Raw genomic sequence first — 16366 nt, forward strand, 5'->3', positions numbered from 1 at the left:
GTTGAATCCTAGCTTGTTCATCTGAATGGATGTATGTAATTTCTTCTCTGTACGTAATTTCTCTTACTAGCACGATGGTTTCCTCAGTATATTCTCGACATCGCTTAGTCTTGCTTTCATAACGTCTGTCTCATTTTATTTCTGTACTTTGAGCTATTTCTTTCATCTGATTTGCCAAGTTATTAATTCGAGTCTCAAATGACTATCACACTCTCCAATTCTCCTCCGAATTTACAGTTCAGATCACAATTTATTTTATAGTTCAAATTTGAAAATCTCTTTTTATGTAGCACTTGAATCTCAAGCATTATTATTATTAGTAGTAGTAGTACTACTACTACTACTATTTAAAGATTTTTCCAGCCCTAGCAGTTCTTTTTCACTAGATTTATGTTTTGATTTTTGTGTAGATCTTCCTTTCTCTGACCACTAGGCTCCCTTAGTTGTTCAGTCATTTTTCTTGGTTGATCTACTGGGGCTTGCATCTGGGTTTTAGAACGTTAGGTGTTAGAAACCCTAGAACTGGAAGGCAAAAATGGCCTCTAGGCTACAAGGAGGCAGGCTATCATTCCCCTGTGGGAACAAATGATAAGAGCCCTTATAGATCTGGTCCTCAAAGGCAGGCAATTTTGGTAATCCTGCTCAACTCCATGTTGGGCTTTTGTGGGGGTCAGGAAGGCCGAGTGAAGGACAGTATGAACCTGGCCCTGGGGAGTCACAAGTCTATGTTTGTTCTTCCCAAGACCGACGGCTGTCCCCAGGTTCTTGTCTCCTGTGACTGCGCTCAGGCACTCCCCAACGTGTCGGTGGAGAAAGCACCACACCACCTTCCCCTTGTCTCTAGTTCTGGACCACCAGAACTCCGGGTCTCCCCTATGTCCAGATGCTTATTAGCACAGGTTTCCTTTGATTCTAGAGAGGCAGAAAAGGTCTGGAGATGACGGTAGACAGTAAAGGTATAGAATTCAGACTGCTCTGATCCCAGAAATCTTTTTAAGGATTATTTTAGGAATTGTACCAATTATCTTCATTTAAATGAGAGTTTTACAAAAGAAAAACTTACTCTCTATAGCTATGACATGTGTAGAGATAAAGAGGTTACCAAGAATAGAAGAGACACTCTGTATGGACAGAGAAATACACGAGATTATAGGAGGTAGGAACTAACATCTTCACTTAGTCATAAAGATTTGGAACAGAAAAGGACTTTAGAGATCATTTCATTTCCTGCCATCTTTGTATTCCCAGGGTTTGGCACATAGTAGAACTTTAATAAATACTAGATAAATGGAAGGATACATAACAGAGTGAATGAATGAGTGAGTAACTAATTAGTTACTGCCAGTAACTAATTCTATGACTCTGGATAACATAGCTAATAGAACCACACCTTCCTCTTCTATAGAATGACTGGAAAGCAAAGGTAAACAACTCTGACCTTTGAGTTCTTAACACACAGGCTGATTAAGGAGATAGACATGCAAACAGATAACATGGTATGGGCTGAGCAGGGAGCCTGTCTCTCCCTCTCCCTCTGCCCTTCCCCCCACTTGTGATCTGTATCTCTCTCTCAAATAAGTAAAATCTTTTTTTAAATGTGTACTCTTAGATTTTGAGATATTTGGATATTACACTTCATTACCTACTATACAACATATAATTGTAAGTTTCCTGGTTTCGAGCTACCTGTCGTGCTTCTTTTTCACTGGAGTCCTGACCTCCTCATGGTGATCCTCATCTGCTTCTTTAGCTTCCATCTCAGGATCGGGTTCAGTTTCCTTCAGGTCAGGCTGTTCTTCATCTCCTTGAGATATAACTAGAATATGGCTTAATCCACTTGTCATAAAAAGGACAAAATCTTCAAAGTCAGGCTACAAAATAAGATAATAAACTGCTTACTTCTGAAATGGATAGACAAAAAAGACAGCCACTCCCCAACTCAAGCAACGTCACTCCCTTCCCAATCACTAGGTAAGGGGTGCTTCCAAATCATCAGATGGGCTTGCTAAAACACGATTTGGAGGGCAGCCCGGGTGGCTCAGCGGTTTAGTGTCACCTTCAGCCCAGGGCATGATTCTGGAGACCTGGTTTGGAGTCCCACATTGGGCTCCCTGCATGGAGCCTGCTTCTCCCTCTACCTGTGTCTCTGCCTCTCTCTCTCTCTCTCTCTCTCTCTCTCTCTCTCTGTGTGTGTGTGTGTGTGTGTGTGTCTCATGAATAAATAAATAAAACCTTTAAAAAAAACAAACACGATTTGGAAAGCCCAATCTTGTCTCAAAAGTTCCCACGTGATGCTGAGGCAGCTGGTCCAACCTTTCCCTGGGGCCAGGAGAGGTGGTTTAGTGTCACAGCCAGGTGACAAAGTGCTATTCACTAGAACTTTCCCTGATTACAAACATGTTCTTCTGTGCTCTCCAATATGTGTAGCCACATGCAGCTACTGAGCACTTGAAATGTGGCCAGTGCAACTTGAGACTCTGAATTTCTTAATTGATTCGATTTTTATGAATTTAAATTCAAATGGCCACATGTGGCTGATGGCCACCAGGCTGAACAGCACATTTCCAGAAACGATGTCCTCTAACCCCCAAGCCACTGCACTTTCCAATACACAGCACTGCCTTTCTTTCTTTTTTTTTTTTAAAAAAGATTTATTTATTTATTTGTGATAGACATAGAGAGAGAGAGAAGCAGAGACATAGGCAGAGGGAGGAGCAGGCTCCATGCAGGTAGCCCAACGTGGGATTCGATCTGGGTCTCCAGGATTGCGCCCTGGGCCAAAGGCAGGCGCTAAACTGCTGCTCCAACCAGGGATCCCCCAGCACTGCCTTTCTTAAACTCCCCTGGGGCAAAAGAGAAAATAGCCTGAGACTAAGGCCTTTAGGCAGTGAAAGGATTAAAGCTTCCCTGTGAGGTTTATGACAAGGAGCCTTCAACCTGGGATAAAAATCTCTAGGAAAGGCCTGGATGCTCATTTCAAACAGGTCTTCACTCCAACAAAGTATAATCGGACCATCTGCTGTTGCTCAGCTGCCACTGTTTCTTCCAAAGACTTCTTCGCCCCCAGCAGAAGAAGACAGTTAATTAAAATTTGAGCAGAACTCAATGATATCGAGACCAAAAGAACTGTGGAACAGATCAACAGAACCAGGAGTTGGTTCTTTGAAAGAATTAATAAGATAGATAAACCATTAGCCAACCTTATTAAAAAGAAGAGAGAGAAGACTCAAATTAATAAAATCATGAATGAGAAAGGAGAGATCACTACCAACACCAAGGAAATACAAACAATTTTAAAAACATATTATGAACAGCTGTACGCCAATAAATTAGGAAATCTAGAAGAAATGGACGCATTCCTGGAAAGCCACAAACTACCAAAACTGGAGCAGGAAGAAAGAGAAAACCTGAATAGGCCAATAACCAGGGAGGAAATTGAAGCAGTCATCAAAAACCTCCCAAGACACAAGAGTCCAGGGCCAGATGGCTTCCCAGGGGAATTCTATCAAACGTTTAAAGAAGAAATCATACCTATTCTACTAAAGCTGTTTGGAAAGATAGAAAGAGATGGAGTACTTCCAAATTCGTTCTATGAGGACAGCATCACCTTAATTCCGAAACCAGACAAAGACCCCACCAAAAAGGAGAATTATAGACCAATATCCCTGATGAACATGGATGCAACAATTCTCAACAAGATACTAGCCAATAGGATCCAACAACAACAACAACAAAAAAAAAAAGGATCCAACAACACATTAAGAAAATTATTCACCATGACCAAGTAGGATTTATCCCTGGGACACAAGGCTGGTTCAACACTCGTAAAACCATCAATGTGATTCATCATATCAGCAAGAGAAAAACCAAGAACCATATGATACTCTCATTAGATGCAGAGAAAGCATTTGACAAAATACAGCATCCATTCCTGATCAAAACCCTTCAGAGTGTTGGGATACAGGGAACTTTCCTCGACATCTTAAAAGCCATTTACGAGAAGCCCACAGCAAATATCATTCTCAATGGGGAAGCACTGGGAGCCTTTCCCCTAAGATCAGGAACAAGACAGGGATGTCCACTCTCACCACTGCTATTCAACATAGTTCTGAAGTCCTCACCTCAGCAATCAGACAACAAAAAGACATTAAAGGCATTCAAATTGGCAAAGAAGAAGTCAAACTCTCCCTCTTCACTGATGACATGATACTCTACATAGAAAACCCAAAAGCCTCCACCCCAAGATTGCTAGAACTCATACAGCAATTTGGTAGCGTGGCAGGATACAAAATCAATGCCCAGAAATCAATGGCATTTCTATACACTAACAATGAGACTGAAGAAAGAGAAATTAAGGAGTCAATCCCATTTACAATTGCACCCAAAAGCATAAGATACCTAGGAATAAACCTAACCAAAGAGGTAAAAGATCTATACCCTAAAAACTATAGAACGCTTCTGAAAGAAATTGAGGAAGACACAAAGAGATGGAAAAATATTCCATGCTCATGGATTGGCAGAATTAATATTATAAAAATGTCAATGATACCCAGGGCAATTTATACGTTTAATGCAATCCCTATCAAAATACCATGGACTTTCTTCAGAGAGTTAGAACAAATTATTTTAAGATTTGTGTGGAATCAGAAAAGACCCCGAATAGCCAGGGGAATTTTAAAAAAGAAAACCATAGCTGGGGGCATCACAATGCCAGATTTCAGGCTGTACTACAAAGCTGTGGTCATCAAGACAGTGTGGTACTGGCACAAAAACAGACACATAGATCAATGGAACAGAATAGAGAACCCAGAAGTGGACCCTGAAATGTACGGTCATCTAATATTCGATAAAGGAGGAAAGACTATCCACTGGAAGAAAGACAGTCTCTTCAATAAATGGTGCTGGGAAAATTGGACATCCACATGCAGAAGAATGAAACTGGACCACTCTCTTTCACCATACACAAAGATAAACTCAAAATGGATGAGAGATCTAAATGTGAGACAAGATTCCATTAAAATCCTAGAGGAGGGGATCCCTGGGTGGCGCAGCGGTTTAGCGCCTGCCTTTGGCCCAGGGCACGATCCTGGAGACCCGGGATCGAATCCCACATCAGGCTCCTGGTACATGGAGCCTGCTTCTCCCTCTGCCTGTGTCTCTGCCTCTCTCTCTCTCTGTGACTATCATAAATAAATAAAAAATTAAAAAAAAAAAATCCTAGAGGAGAACACAGGCAACACCCTTTTTGAACTTGGCCACAGTAATTTCTTGCAAGATACATCCACAAAGGCAAAAGAAACAAAAGCAAAAATGAACTATTGGGACTTCATCAAGATAAGAAGCTTTTGCACAGCAAAGGATACAGTCAACAAAACTAAAAGACAACCTACAGAATGGGAGAAGATATTTGCAAATGACATATCAGATAAAGGGCTAGTTTCCAAAATCTATAAAGAACTTATTAAACTCAACACCAAAGAAACAAACAATCCAATCATGAAATGGGCAAAAGACATGAAGAGAAATCTCACAGAGGAAGACATGGACATGGCCAACAAGCACATGAGAAAATGCTCTGCATCACTTGCCATCAGGGAAATACAAATCAAAACCACAATGAGATACCACCTCACACCAGTGAGAATGGGGAAAATTAACAAGGCAGGAAACAACAAATGTTGGAGAGGATGCGGAGAAAGGGGAACCCTCCTGCACTGTTGGTGGGAATGTGAACTGGTGCAGCCACTCTGGAAAACTGTGTGGAGGTTCCTCAAAGAGTTAAAAATAGACCTGCCCTACGACCCAGCAATTGCACTGTTGGGGATTTACCCCAAAGATTCAGATGCAATGAAACGTCGGGACACCTGCACCCCGATGTTTCTATCAGCAATGGCCACAATAGCCAAACTGTGGAAGGAGCCTCGGTGTCCATCGAAAGATGATGGATAAAGAAGATGTGGTTTATATATACAATGGAATATTACTCAGCAATTAGAAACGACAAATACCCACCATTTGCTTCAACGTGGATGGAACTGGAGGGTATTATGCTGAGTGAAATAAGTCAATCGGAGAAGGACAAACAGTGTATGTTCTCATTCATTTGGGGAATATGAATAATAGTGAAAGGGAATATAAAGGAAGGGAAAAGAAATGTTGGGAAATATCAGGAAGGGAGACAGAACATAAAGACTCCTAACTCGGGGAAACGAACTAGGGGTGGTGGAAGGGGAGGAGGGCGGGTGTTGGAGGGGAATGGGTGACGGGCACTGAGGTGGACACTTGACGGGATGAGCACTGGGTGTTTTTCTGTATGTTGGTAAATTGAACACCAATAAAAATTAATTAAAAAAAAAAAAAAAACAAAGACTTCTTCGTCATTGGCTTCCTTGGCCTTACCATAATATGGACGCCAACGGGGACAATGGGATGTCATTTGGATGGTCAGACTTATTCAGTTGCTTTACTAAAATGAGAGGTCAAAACTTAGAGGAATCCACGGTATCTGAAAACACAGTGGCTTTTTTTGTTTGTTTGCTTTTGACTTTCTTACCTCCTCCGCTTTGCGACTATAGAACTCCCTTACTTGTTGTTCTGTGAGCACTCTCTTGTCCTCAATTTCCAAGACGAACCCTGCCTCGATAATCTTCACATAGAGAGTAAGGTCAGATCCAGATGCACCACGGGACAACATGTAAAACAAGTCAAGGACATTTGTTTCTTGTGTCTAAAAAACCACCTGGATTTGAACACATTTCAGCTGACGACCTCAAAAAAGGATCCATAGGGCAGTAGGTTTGAAGAGGCTCAAAAATACATAAACAGAGAAGGCCCTTTGCATGCCTCCTGGTATGTAAGTTTGCAAGGCTTGAAACACAGAATTTCTGTTATTTAGATGAGTTGCCCCAAAATGTGGGGCAAGTTATTTAAATAATAACTAAATTAATAATTTAAACTAAATAATTACCTAAATTCCAAGGGAAGAATGTTTTCTTGAATTATTCGTAAAAACATAAATCTATAAGCACTTTTAACCATCTACTTCAAAATTGGTTTGACATTATTTTTTAAAAAGCTTTCCAATCAATTGAATTTAAATTAAAAATTAATTACATTTAAGTGTAAAAATTAAATTTAAAAAATAAAAAATAGGGACACCTGAGTGGCTCAGTGGTCGGGTGTCTGCCTTGGCTCAGGGAGCCCACATCAGGCTCCCTGCATGGAACCTGCTTCTCCCTCTGTCTGTGTCTCTGCCTCTCTCTGTGTCTCTCATGAATAAATAAATAAAATCTTTTTAAAAATAATAAAATGAAATAAAATAAAAAATAGAAGTCTTTCCTTTGTTAAGGCTATAACTCATAATCTAGTATATTTTACACTTTACAGGAAAATCAAAAACAAAACAAAACTATCCAAATTACGGGGAAGTATAGAATTTGAGATTTTGCCAAGCTTTGTCTTAAAAAAAAAAAACTTTAATGACAAATCCAGTTTGCATGTCACTCAAGTATAGTAAAATGTAAGAGTTTTGAAGCAAATATGACAAGTCTAATGAGGTACTAAACGATGAAATAGAAGTATAATCTGGGTTCAAAGCAACCCAGTAATTACATTGTTTGGTGGGAGTATCTAGCACCGGGTACCTTCTGCTTCTTTATGAAAGTGAATACCTTACTGTTTCCCTTGGTCTTTCGATATGGAAAAGCACTACTTAAATCTCTCTGAACCCTCACCTAACCGATAGTCCAATTTGAATAATTTCTAAATACTCAGATCATGTCTTTGTTACCTTGCTTAGGGCCTGACAGCAGAAAGTAAAATCCAAGCAATATTTAAACTTGGTAACTTTTCCATTACTATAATTGAAAAATGCAGTGTGTCCTTTTTTTTCCCATTCAAAACATTCTCTAGTATTTTTGTCCTGTTTTTTTTTTTTTTTATGTAGCCCTTTACCATATTCCAGAGAGATGAAGTATTTAGGAATATTCATAATTTACATCTCTGACATGTTATTTACTATATCAAAACAAAACCAAAAAAAAAATGGTGATGAACTCATAATTCAAAGTAATGCCACAACTAAAAGAACTAAAAAAACCATATAATTTTGAACATCTTTAATGTCCTAGTCATTTAAACCTACTTGAATAAGGAACAGTAAAACCATGTAAATATGTGATATTACTTTTTTAAACTTTATGAAGTATAAGTAATTTATGTACGGAGGATGGGGGTACAGTTTGATGCCCCCCCCCTTTCATACACATCAAAATCTGGAAGAAAAGTGCTATCTTTAGAGAGTAATATTATTAAATCAGTGAACAAATGAAAGAGACCATACAACCCAAGATCACGGATCTTTGACTTTCAGTGATAATGCTGCAGTAGCTAAAGAAAGAGGGCATGATGGAAAGTTCATCAAGAGAAGGCCAACCTGGGGATCCCTGGGTGGCGCAGTGGTTTGGCGCCTGCCTTTGGCCCAGGGTGCAATCCTGGAGACCCGGGATCGAATCCCACGTCGGGATCCCGGTGCATGGAGCCTGCTTCTCCCTCTGCCTATGTCTCTGCCTCTCTCTCTCTCTCTGTGACTATCATAAATAAATTTAAAAAAAAAAAAAAAAGAGAGAAGGCCAACCCCTTGAGGTAGCTCCTCCTCGGTGACCTCCTCTATTCCCCAAACAAAATTCTTTCGAATTTCAATTTACTGTTGCTGTGCTGTGTTAACACAAAGTCATTGTTATGGAGCTAGCAAAGTACAGCCTGCAGTCAACATCAGGCCCACCACTTGTGTTTGAAAATAAAGCTTTACTGGGGCACGGCCACATCCATTTGTTTACCTACTACCAATGGGTGCTTCCTCAAAGTGATGCCAGAGGTAAGCAGTGGTGTTAGAGATCGTCTGCCCCACAAACATGAAAATAGTTACTCTCTGGCCCTTTATATGAAAAGTGCGCTGACCTATGAATTAGAACTCAGTTTTCCTCTTAAAAAAAACTTATTTGGGGGCAGTCTGGGTGGCTCTAGTGCCACCTTCAGTTCAGGGCATGATCCTGGAGACCTAGGATTGAGTCCTGCATCGGGTTCCCAGCATGGAGCTTCCTTCTCCCTCTGCCTCTCTCTGTGTGTCTCTCATGAATAAATAAATAGTATCTTAAAAAAAAAAAAAGTAAAAATAAAAAAACTTATTTTAGCTCTAAGGCAAAACAATAAATGCTTCCTTATTCTATTTTGCATCTAAGAAAGACCGTACATTTATGACAACATCAAGAAAATAAAACAAGCCAATGTGAGCTTATAACAAGTCTATGTTGATAAAAACTAAACAGGAAGAACATTTGTTATCATCCAATATAAGAACTATAATTTTTATCACTATTTATATTGGAAGCTGGTAGAGCAAAGTTCTTTAAATAAAGATGCTTGAGGGATGCCTGGGTGGTTCAATGGTTAAGCATCTGCCTTTGGCCCAGAACGTGATCCTGGGGTCCTGGGATCAAATCCCGCATCGGGCTCCCTGCATGGAGCCTGCTTCTCCTCCCTCTTCCTGTGTCTCTGCCTCTCTGTGTCTCTCATGAATAAATGCATAAAATCTTTAAAATAAAATAAAGATGCTTGAGGGATGCCTGAGTGCCTCAGTGGTTGAGCATCTGCCTTTGGCTTAGATGTGATCCCGGAGTCCCAAGATCAAGTCCCACATCGGGCTCCCTGCATGAGCCTGCTTCTCCCTCTACCTGTGTCTCTGCCTCTCTCTCCGTGTGTTTCTCATGAATAAATAAATAAAATCTTTTAAAAAAAAAAAAAAAAGATGCTTGAGTAGATCTAACCTTTGTTAAGACAAAACATTCAAAGCCTTCGGAGGTACCTAGCACCAGAAATTTGTTATGTTCTATTTCACTCTAAATGATAAGCTTATCTCCAAACTGACAGTTTAGAAGTTGTTACGTTGCAATTAGTTTAAAGTATTTTTGGGAAATATCACTTACTTTTTTTTTAATCTCTAGAGATTTTCTAGTCATCACAGCATCAGGTTTGATAATAACAATAATGTATAGTTGTTCTAGGAAAAAAATAGGAGAATTTCATTTTCCTGGTATAAAGTCTAGATAATGAAGGATTTGCCAATAATAAATGTAAATTATTAATGTTTAGTGAATTTTTGTCCATTGAAAGCTTTGTTCTTATTATGATATTCCAACTACCAAGGAGTTTCTACTTAGAATCAAAGTGCAGTTCCTATTTGTGCTTGCAGGAGAAATATTCACAAGAATTGGTGGTCCACAGGCAAAAATAAATAAATAAATAAAAATGAGAAAACCTGTTAGGTGGCACTAGTTATTTTAATATAATTCACATGCATTAAAATCACATCCTTGATCAGTATCACTGATCAGTGGAGTTTCGATGCAAGCAAACATTACAGACTGATGAATTTTATCATCTAGAGATTTATCCACATTTATCCACACATTCTCATGATGAGCTTTTAGTGCACAATAGCTCACTGAGCACACTGTTGGTCTCTGCTCCCTCCAAAGCGTGAATGCACACTCACACACCTGTACAGACAATCCAGGAGGGAAACTGTTAACTGTAAAGTAAACTGGCCCGTGGGTCATGGAAGAAGAAATTACTTTCACAAGGTTCTGGAAGATGATAAAGGATAAAATAAGAGGAGGCTGCTGTCTAGGGAGTCATAGGGGATAGGAGCCTCTGGGCCCGAGTAACCTCTAAGGGTTGTGCCCACAGAGACCAAAGGAAAGGCAAGGGGAGCAAAAAAGTTTTCTTGTTAACAACTAAGTCTAATATTATCCTACTGGGCCCTTACCAGTAACGTTGAGGTCACCACTGCCTTTTTGCTCTTACATGTAGTGCTATAATTAACATCCATGTACACAAATTCCTTGCCATTACTCTGAAGGAAATTTACTCACCAGCACTTTCATATTGTACTTCCCCAGCATCTTCCACATCTGAGTCTACAAACACAATTTCACGATACTGTGTAAGAGAAATGCAAATCGAAGTTATGTCTTAATATGACAGGAAAGGTTTTTAGAAATGTTTCTAATAAATACTTATAATCCAAAGGATAGAGGGTAAAGTGGGAATCTGCCTACATTTATCTAATACTCCTTTTTCCTGTCTTCCTACTGAAATAAAAAGAGGAATCTTTAGAATGATTGAGGTGGGAAGACTATCAGAAATAATACATATGGGAAATGGTTAAAAACCAAAAACCTTAAAACTTAAGAAGGGTACAAGGAATAAAATAAGAAAGAAGCAGAAATTAATAAGTAAGAAAGCAATAAATTAGGGACACCTCAGTGGCTCAGTGAGTTGAGCATTCAACTCTCGGTTTGGGCTCAGGTCATGATCTCAGGGTCAACAGCATAGAGACCTGCATCAGGCTCCATGCTCAGTGAGAGTCTGCTTGAGATTCTCTCTCTCCCTCTCCTTTGCTCTTCCCCTGCTTGCTCTCTCTCTCTCTCTCTCTCTCTCAAATAAAAAGAAAGAAAGAAAGAAAGAAAGAAAGAAAGAAAGAAAGAAAGAAAGAAAAAGTGAGCAAGAGACACATAATTATGTTAAAGATCAAAAGGACATTTGATGAGTTTCAAGATCTTAGTAAACTAAAAACAGAAAAATACCTTCTTAACTTCTAAAAAATCATCTTGCTCAAAACAATAACCAATTTTCTACTTTAGGGTAAAATACTAGGAAGGATGGGGATGAGGGTTCCTTAATTTTTTGAGAAGCCCTTAAAAAGCTTCTTTTTTAACTATCTGAAAGGTTTATATATTTGCATATATACATTTTCTTGGCAAGAGAATGCATAATTTCAGAGTCTCAAAGAAAAGATCCCAGAATGTATGGAAATGACTATCCAGGAAGCTCTCATTCTTATTATAATCAAGAATAAGATAATTATACCAGCTATAACTTCAAATTGATCTGACTTTATATTTGCTGGACATGTGCCAGCCAATAGGGCAGTCACTAACCACATAAGGCCATTTCCAGCTCTTGAAAATGAAGTTAATCCAAATTAAGATGTGCTGTGATAGCTACATAGCACATTCTAAAGATTTAGTATGAAAAAATGATGCGGAATACCTTGTTTTTTATATTGAGTACATATTTAAATGAGAATCTTTTTAACATATAGGATTTAATTTTTTTCACTTTTTTCTAAAAAAGAGGAAAAGAAACCATAAAAGACTCTTAACAATAGAGAACAACTGAGGGTTGATGGAGGGTGATGGGTGAGGGATGGGCTAGATGGGGTGTAGGCATTAAGGAGGGTACTTGTGATGAATCACTGAATTCTACTCTTGAAACCAATATTACACTATATGTTAGCTAACTAGAATTTGAAAAGAGGGGATATCCCTGGGTGGCTCAGCAGTTTAGTGCCTGCCTTTGGCTCAGGGCATGATTCTGGAGTCCCCGGATCGAGTCCCACATTAGGTTTCCTGCATGGAGCCTGCTTCTCCTTCTGCCTGTGTCTCTGCCTCTCTCAGTCTGTGTCTCTCGTGATGTGACTAGTAGAATATTTTATGTGACTCACAACATAACCTTTTTTTTTTTTTATCATAATACAGGACTGTGCTAGACCAGGCAAATAGATAAGAAAGCTAAATAATAGAAGCATTCAACAAAATGGTAGACTATAAACATATTAACACATTTTGTACATTCACACTTTTATTAATTAAAACAGGATATCATTCTGTAAGAACAATCAGACCGACAACAATATAACCACAGAATAGAGCACACATAGAGAAAGGCACATAGAATATAGCAATTAAGACTATGTGTTAATGGGCAGCCCGGGTGCTCAGTGGTCTAGCGCCGCCTTCGGGCATGGAGCCTGCTTCTCCCTCTGCCTGTGTCTCTGCCCCTCTCTCTCTCTCTGTGTCTCTCATGAATGAATAAATAAATAAAATCTTAAAAAAAAAAAAAAAAAGACTGTGTTTAGACGTCATTCTGTCTGACATCAAACAATTCTGGTTTCAACACCGGCTAGCTAGCTGCTTCTGCAGAAATGACTTCATGCTTTTAAGTGCTGTCTTACCATTTGTAACTATCTCATAAGATTTCTTGAGGCTCCCATTCAAGATGGCAACATAAAAGGCTCCTGAACTTACCTCCTCCCGTAAACACATCAAATCTACAGCTCTATACAAAAAAGTTTTCTCTGAAAGAAATCCAGAGAAAGGCTCAGCAACTACATGTCAGGCAAATGAGGAAAAAAAAAAAAACACCTATATTGAAATGCGTAGGAGAGTAGGAGGGTTTTGAGATACAACTTGACCATAAACTTCACCCCACCACCGGAACACACAATTGGGAGGGAACACCTAGCATGTCCTTGAGGACTCGTGCCAAAAAAAACATATAATATGCCAAATTTTAAGACTTCCAATTGAGAGAAAGATCCCCCAAGTCCCTAGCTCTGAAAGCCAGCAGGTCCCCCAAATCCCTAGCTCTGAAAGCCAGCAGAGGCTAGAGGAAACCAACAGTTCCTACCAGGCTGGTAAGGACTGGCTGTGGCTATCCTATCAGTGCTCAGAGCACAGGCAGCTCACGGACATGCCCAGTTTTTCTCTAGAAGAAGCCTACTTGAAACTCTTAAAAGTGGTAGCCTGTGAGTCAAGCTCCCAAATTAACACGGATCTAGGGGTTGACTGCAGTGCTCTGCAGAGACCAGGGAGGTTGGCGTGCCATCTCTGCACTTTCCTACTCCAGGTGGTGGATGTCCACGTGAAGATGGCTTGAGCACATATGAATGCACTCATCTCATACCCCACCCTGGATTTTGTTGCTGCTCCCAAAGGACACATCCCTGGATGGCCTGACTATGGCGGCCAGCAGAGACAGTGTTGGTGGGTTCAGTGCAACCAGCTATGTTTGAATAAACCATCCATACAGAAAATCAATATGAAAACACAACTTAAACTATATGTTAGGCCAGATGGACTTAACCTTTACAAAACATTCTATCTAAAAGCAGTAGAATACACATTCTTCCCAAGTGCATGTGGAACATGCTCCAGGAAAGATCATATGTTAGGCCATATCAAGCATCTTTTCCCACAACAATAGTATGAAACCAAGAAATCCACTACAAGAAGAAAACTGAAAAATTCACAAATCTGTGAAGATTAAACATGCTACCAAACAACCAGTGGGTCAAAGAAGAAATCAAAAGAGAAATATTAAAATACCTGAGACAAATGAAAATGGAAATACAATATACCAAAACTAAAAGGGAAGTTTATAATGATAAATGCCTACATCAAGAAAAAAAGGTCACAAATTATATCCTAACTTTTCACTTTAATAAGCTAGTAAAAGAGAACCAATGAAGCCAAAATTAGGAGATGAAGGCAATAACAGAGATCAGAGGAGAAATAAATAAAATAGATACTACCTAGACAATAGAAAAATCAATGAAACTGAAAGCTAGTTTCATTAAAAAAATAAAATGACAATTATTTAGCTAGACTCTCAAGAAAAATGACAGAGGACTCAATAAAATTAGAAATGCAAGAGGGAACATTATTAAAAATACTACATGAATACAAAGAATCTTAGGAGACTATTATGACCAACTATGAAATCATTATCTCAGAAAGTTACACGCAAGGGCACCTGGGTGCTCAACTGGTTGAGCATCTGGCTCTTGATTTCAGGTCAGCTCATGATCTCAGGGTCATGGGATAGAGACCCGTGTTGGGCTCTAGGCTGCAGAGCATGGAGACTGCCTGGGACTCACTCTCTCTCTCTCTCTCTCTCTCTCTCTTTCTCTCTCTCTCCCCCTCCGCTCCCTCTCTCTCTCTCAAAAAAAAAAAAAAAAAAAAAGTTTTGTCCATGCCCATGTTAACTGCACTATTCACAATAGCCAAGACATGCAGACAACCTAAATGTCTATCAATGGAAAGATAAAGACAATGTGATTGATACACACACACACACACACACACACACACACACACACATCATGGAATATTATTCATACAAAAAAAAAGGAAATCCTACCATTTAGGACAACATAGATGGACCTTGAGGGCAATATAATTAAATGAAATCAGTCAGACAGAGAAAGACAAATACTATATGATCTCACTTATACATTGAATCTAAAGAAACTAAACTTATAAACACAGAGAACAGAATGGCGGTTACCAGAGGTGGAGGGTGGGAAGTGGCGAAATTGGATAAAGGTGCCCAAAAGGCACAAACTACCAGTTATAAGATAAATAAGTTCCGAGGGTACAATATACAGCATGGTGACTCTACCACTACTGTATGGTATACTTGAAAGTTGCCAAGAGAGTAGACCTTGAAAGTCCTCATCACAACAAAAAAATTGTAACTACAGGAGGTGACAGATGTTAAACTTAGTGAGGTGATCATTTCATGATATGTACAGATATCAAATCGTTGTTATACGCTTTCACTTCATACAATGTTAATTTGTCAGTTATATATCAATAAAACTAGGAAGGAAAAAGATTTTTATCAAAATTAAATGCAGATACCTGCTGGAAAGTCTTAACAAAGAGCAATTCCTCAATAATTCCTGGTTATTACAGTTTTCACAAACAAGTAGGGGGGTGGTGTGAGAGACACAGATAGAAAGAAGGGAAAGGGGAGGATTCCCTGACAAATAAGTAAACTTGAAAAGTAAAGAAAAACGTCTTTGGATGAGAAAAATCACTATTATAAACGTAAATTCCCTATATCTGTCATTTGTCCATCTTCCATCAAAATGTCCGTTTTTTTCTTAATGCTCATAAAGTACTTTGTGTGTGCTGTGGATATTAGCACGTTGACACAGAGTATAAGCATTTTTCCCAGATTGCAGCTTTCCTTTTACGTTTTAGGATGCACTTCAAAGTTTTAAATAAATCTATCAATTTTTCCTTTTTTGATATCTCTGTTTCGTGTTATGTTTACAATGCCTTCCCCAACTTATGACAATACAGACGTTTGCCAGTATTTTCTTCTAATACGTTTATGCTTTGTTTCTTTGTATTCGGCTCTTTAATTCACCTGAAATTTATATATAAAATATGAGAAGAGGATACAAATTTCTTATACAAATAGTTAACCCAATATTCCTAGGCCTGTTTATCAAAGTTTTTATCCTTTCCTGATTTAAACTGATATTTTTTTATTAGCAAATGCTCAATACAAGCTTGAACTTCCCTTTATTTATATTTTTCAATATTTCTCGGCTGGCCTCTACATACCGTTTTAAAATTCATGCTTGTTGTTCTTGTTGTTGGTTTAATGCACATGGATGTATTGTGTGTCGATGTATTGCGTGTGCTCATGTGTACCTGTGCATATGCTCGTG

At 39.0% G+C, this 16366-nt stretch overlaps 1 protein-coding gene across 3 annotated transcripts in view; it reads right to left on the reverse strand.

The window, feature by feature from the left end:
• The window catches only part of NME8 (NME/NM23 family member 8), a 52350-nt gene that overhangs the window by 23363 nt on the left and 12621 nt on the right, over nucleotides 1–16366 (reverse strand). For 2 of the 3 annotated variants that reach the window (XM_041773416.1, XM_041773414.1), the window contains exons 7-10: nucleotides 10932–10998; nucleotides 9984–10057; nucleotides 6554–6646; nucleotides 1687–1871 (exon numbers count right to left, since the gene is read on the reverse strand). In XM_041773416.1, the coding sequence (XP_041629350.1) occupies nucleotides 1687–1871; nucleotides 6554–6646; nucleotides 9984–10057; nucleotides 10932–10998 (419 nt within the window). The remainder of the gene's footprint in view (nucleotides 1–1686; nucleotides 1872–6553; nucleotides 6647–9983; nucleotides 10058–10931; nucleotides 10999–16366) is intronic. The other variant, XM_041773415.1, reaches the window with a different exon arrangement.

The sequence above is a fragment of the Vulpes lagopus genome, chromosome 11 (assembly GCF_018345385.1).
Source record: "Vulpes lagopus strain Blue_001 chromosome 11, ASM1834538v1, whole genome shotgun sequence".
Lineage (NCBI taxonomy): Eukaryota > Metazoa > Chordata > Mammalia > Carnivora > Canidae > Vulpes > Vulpes lagopus.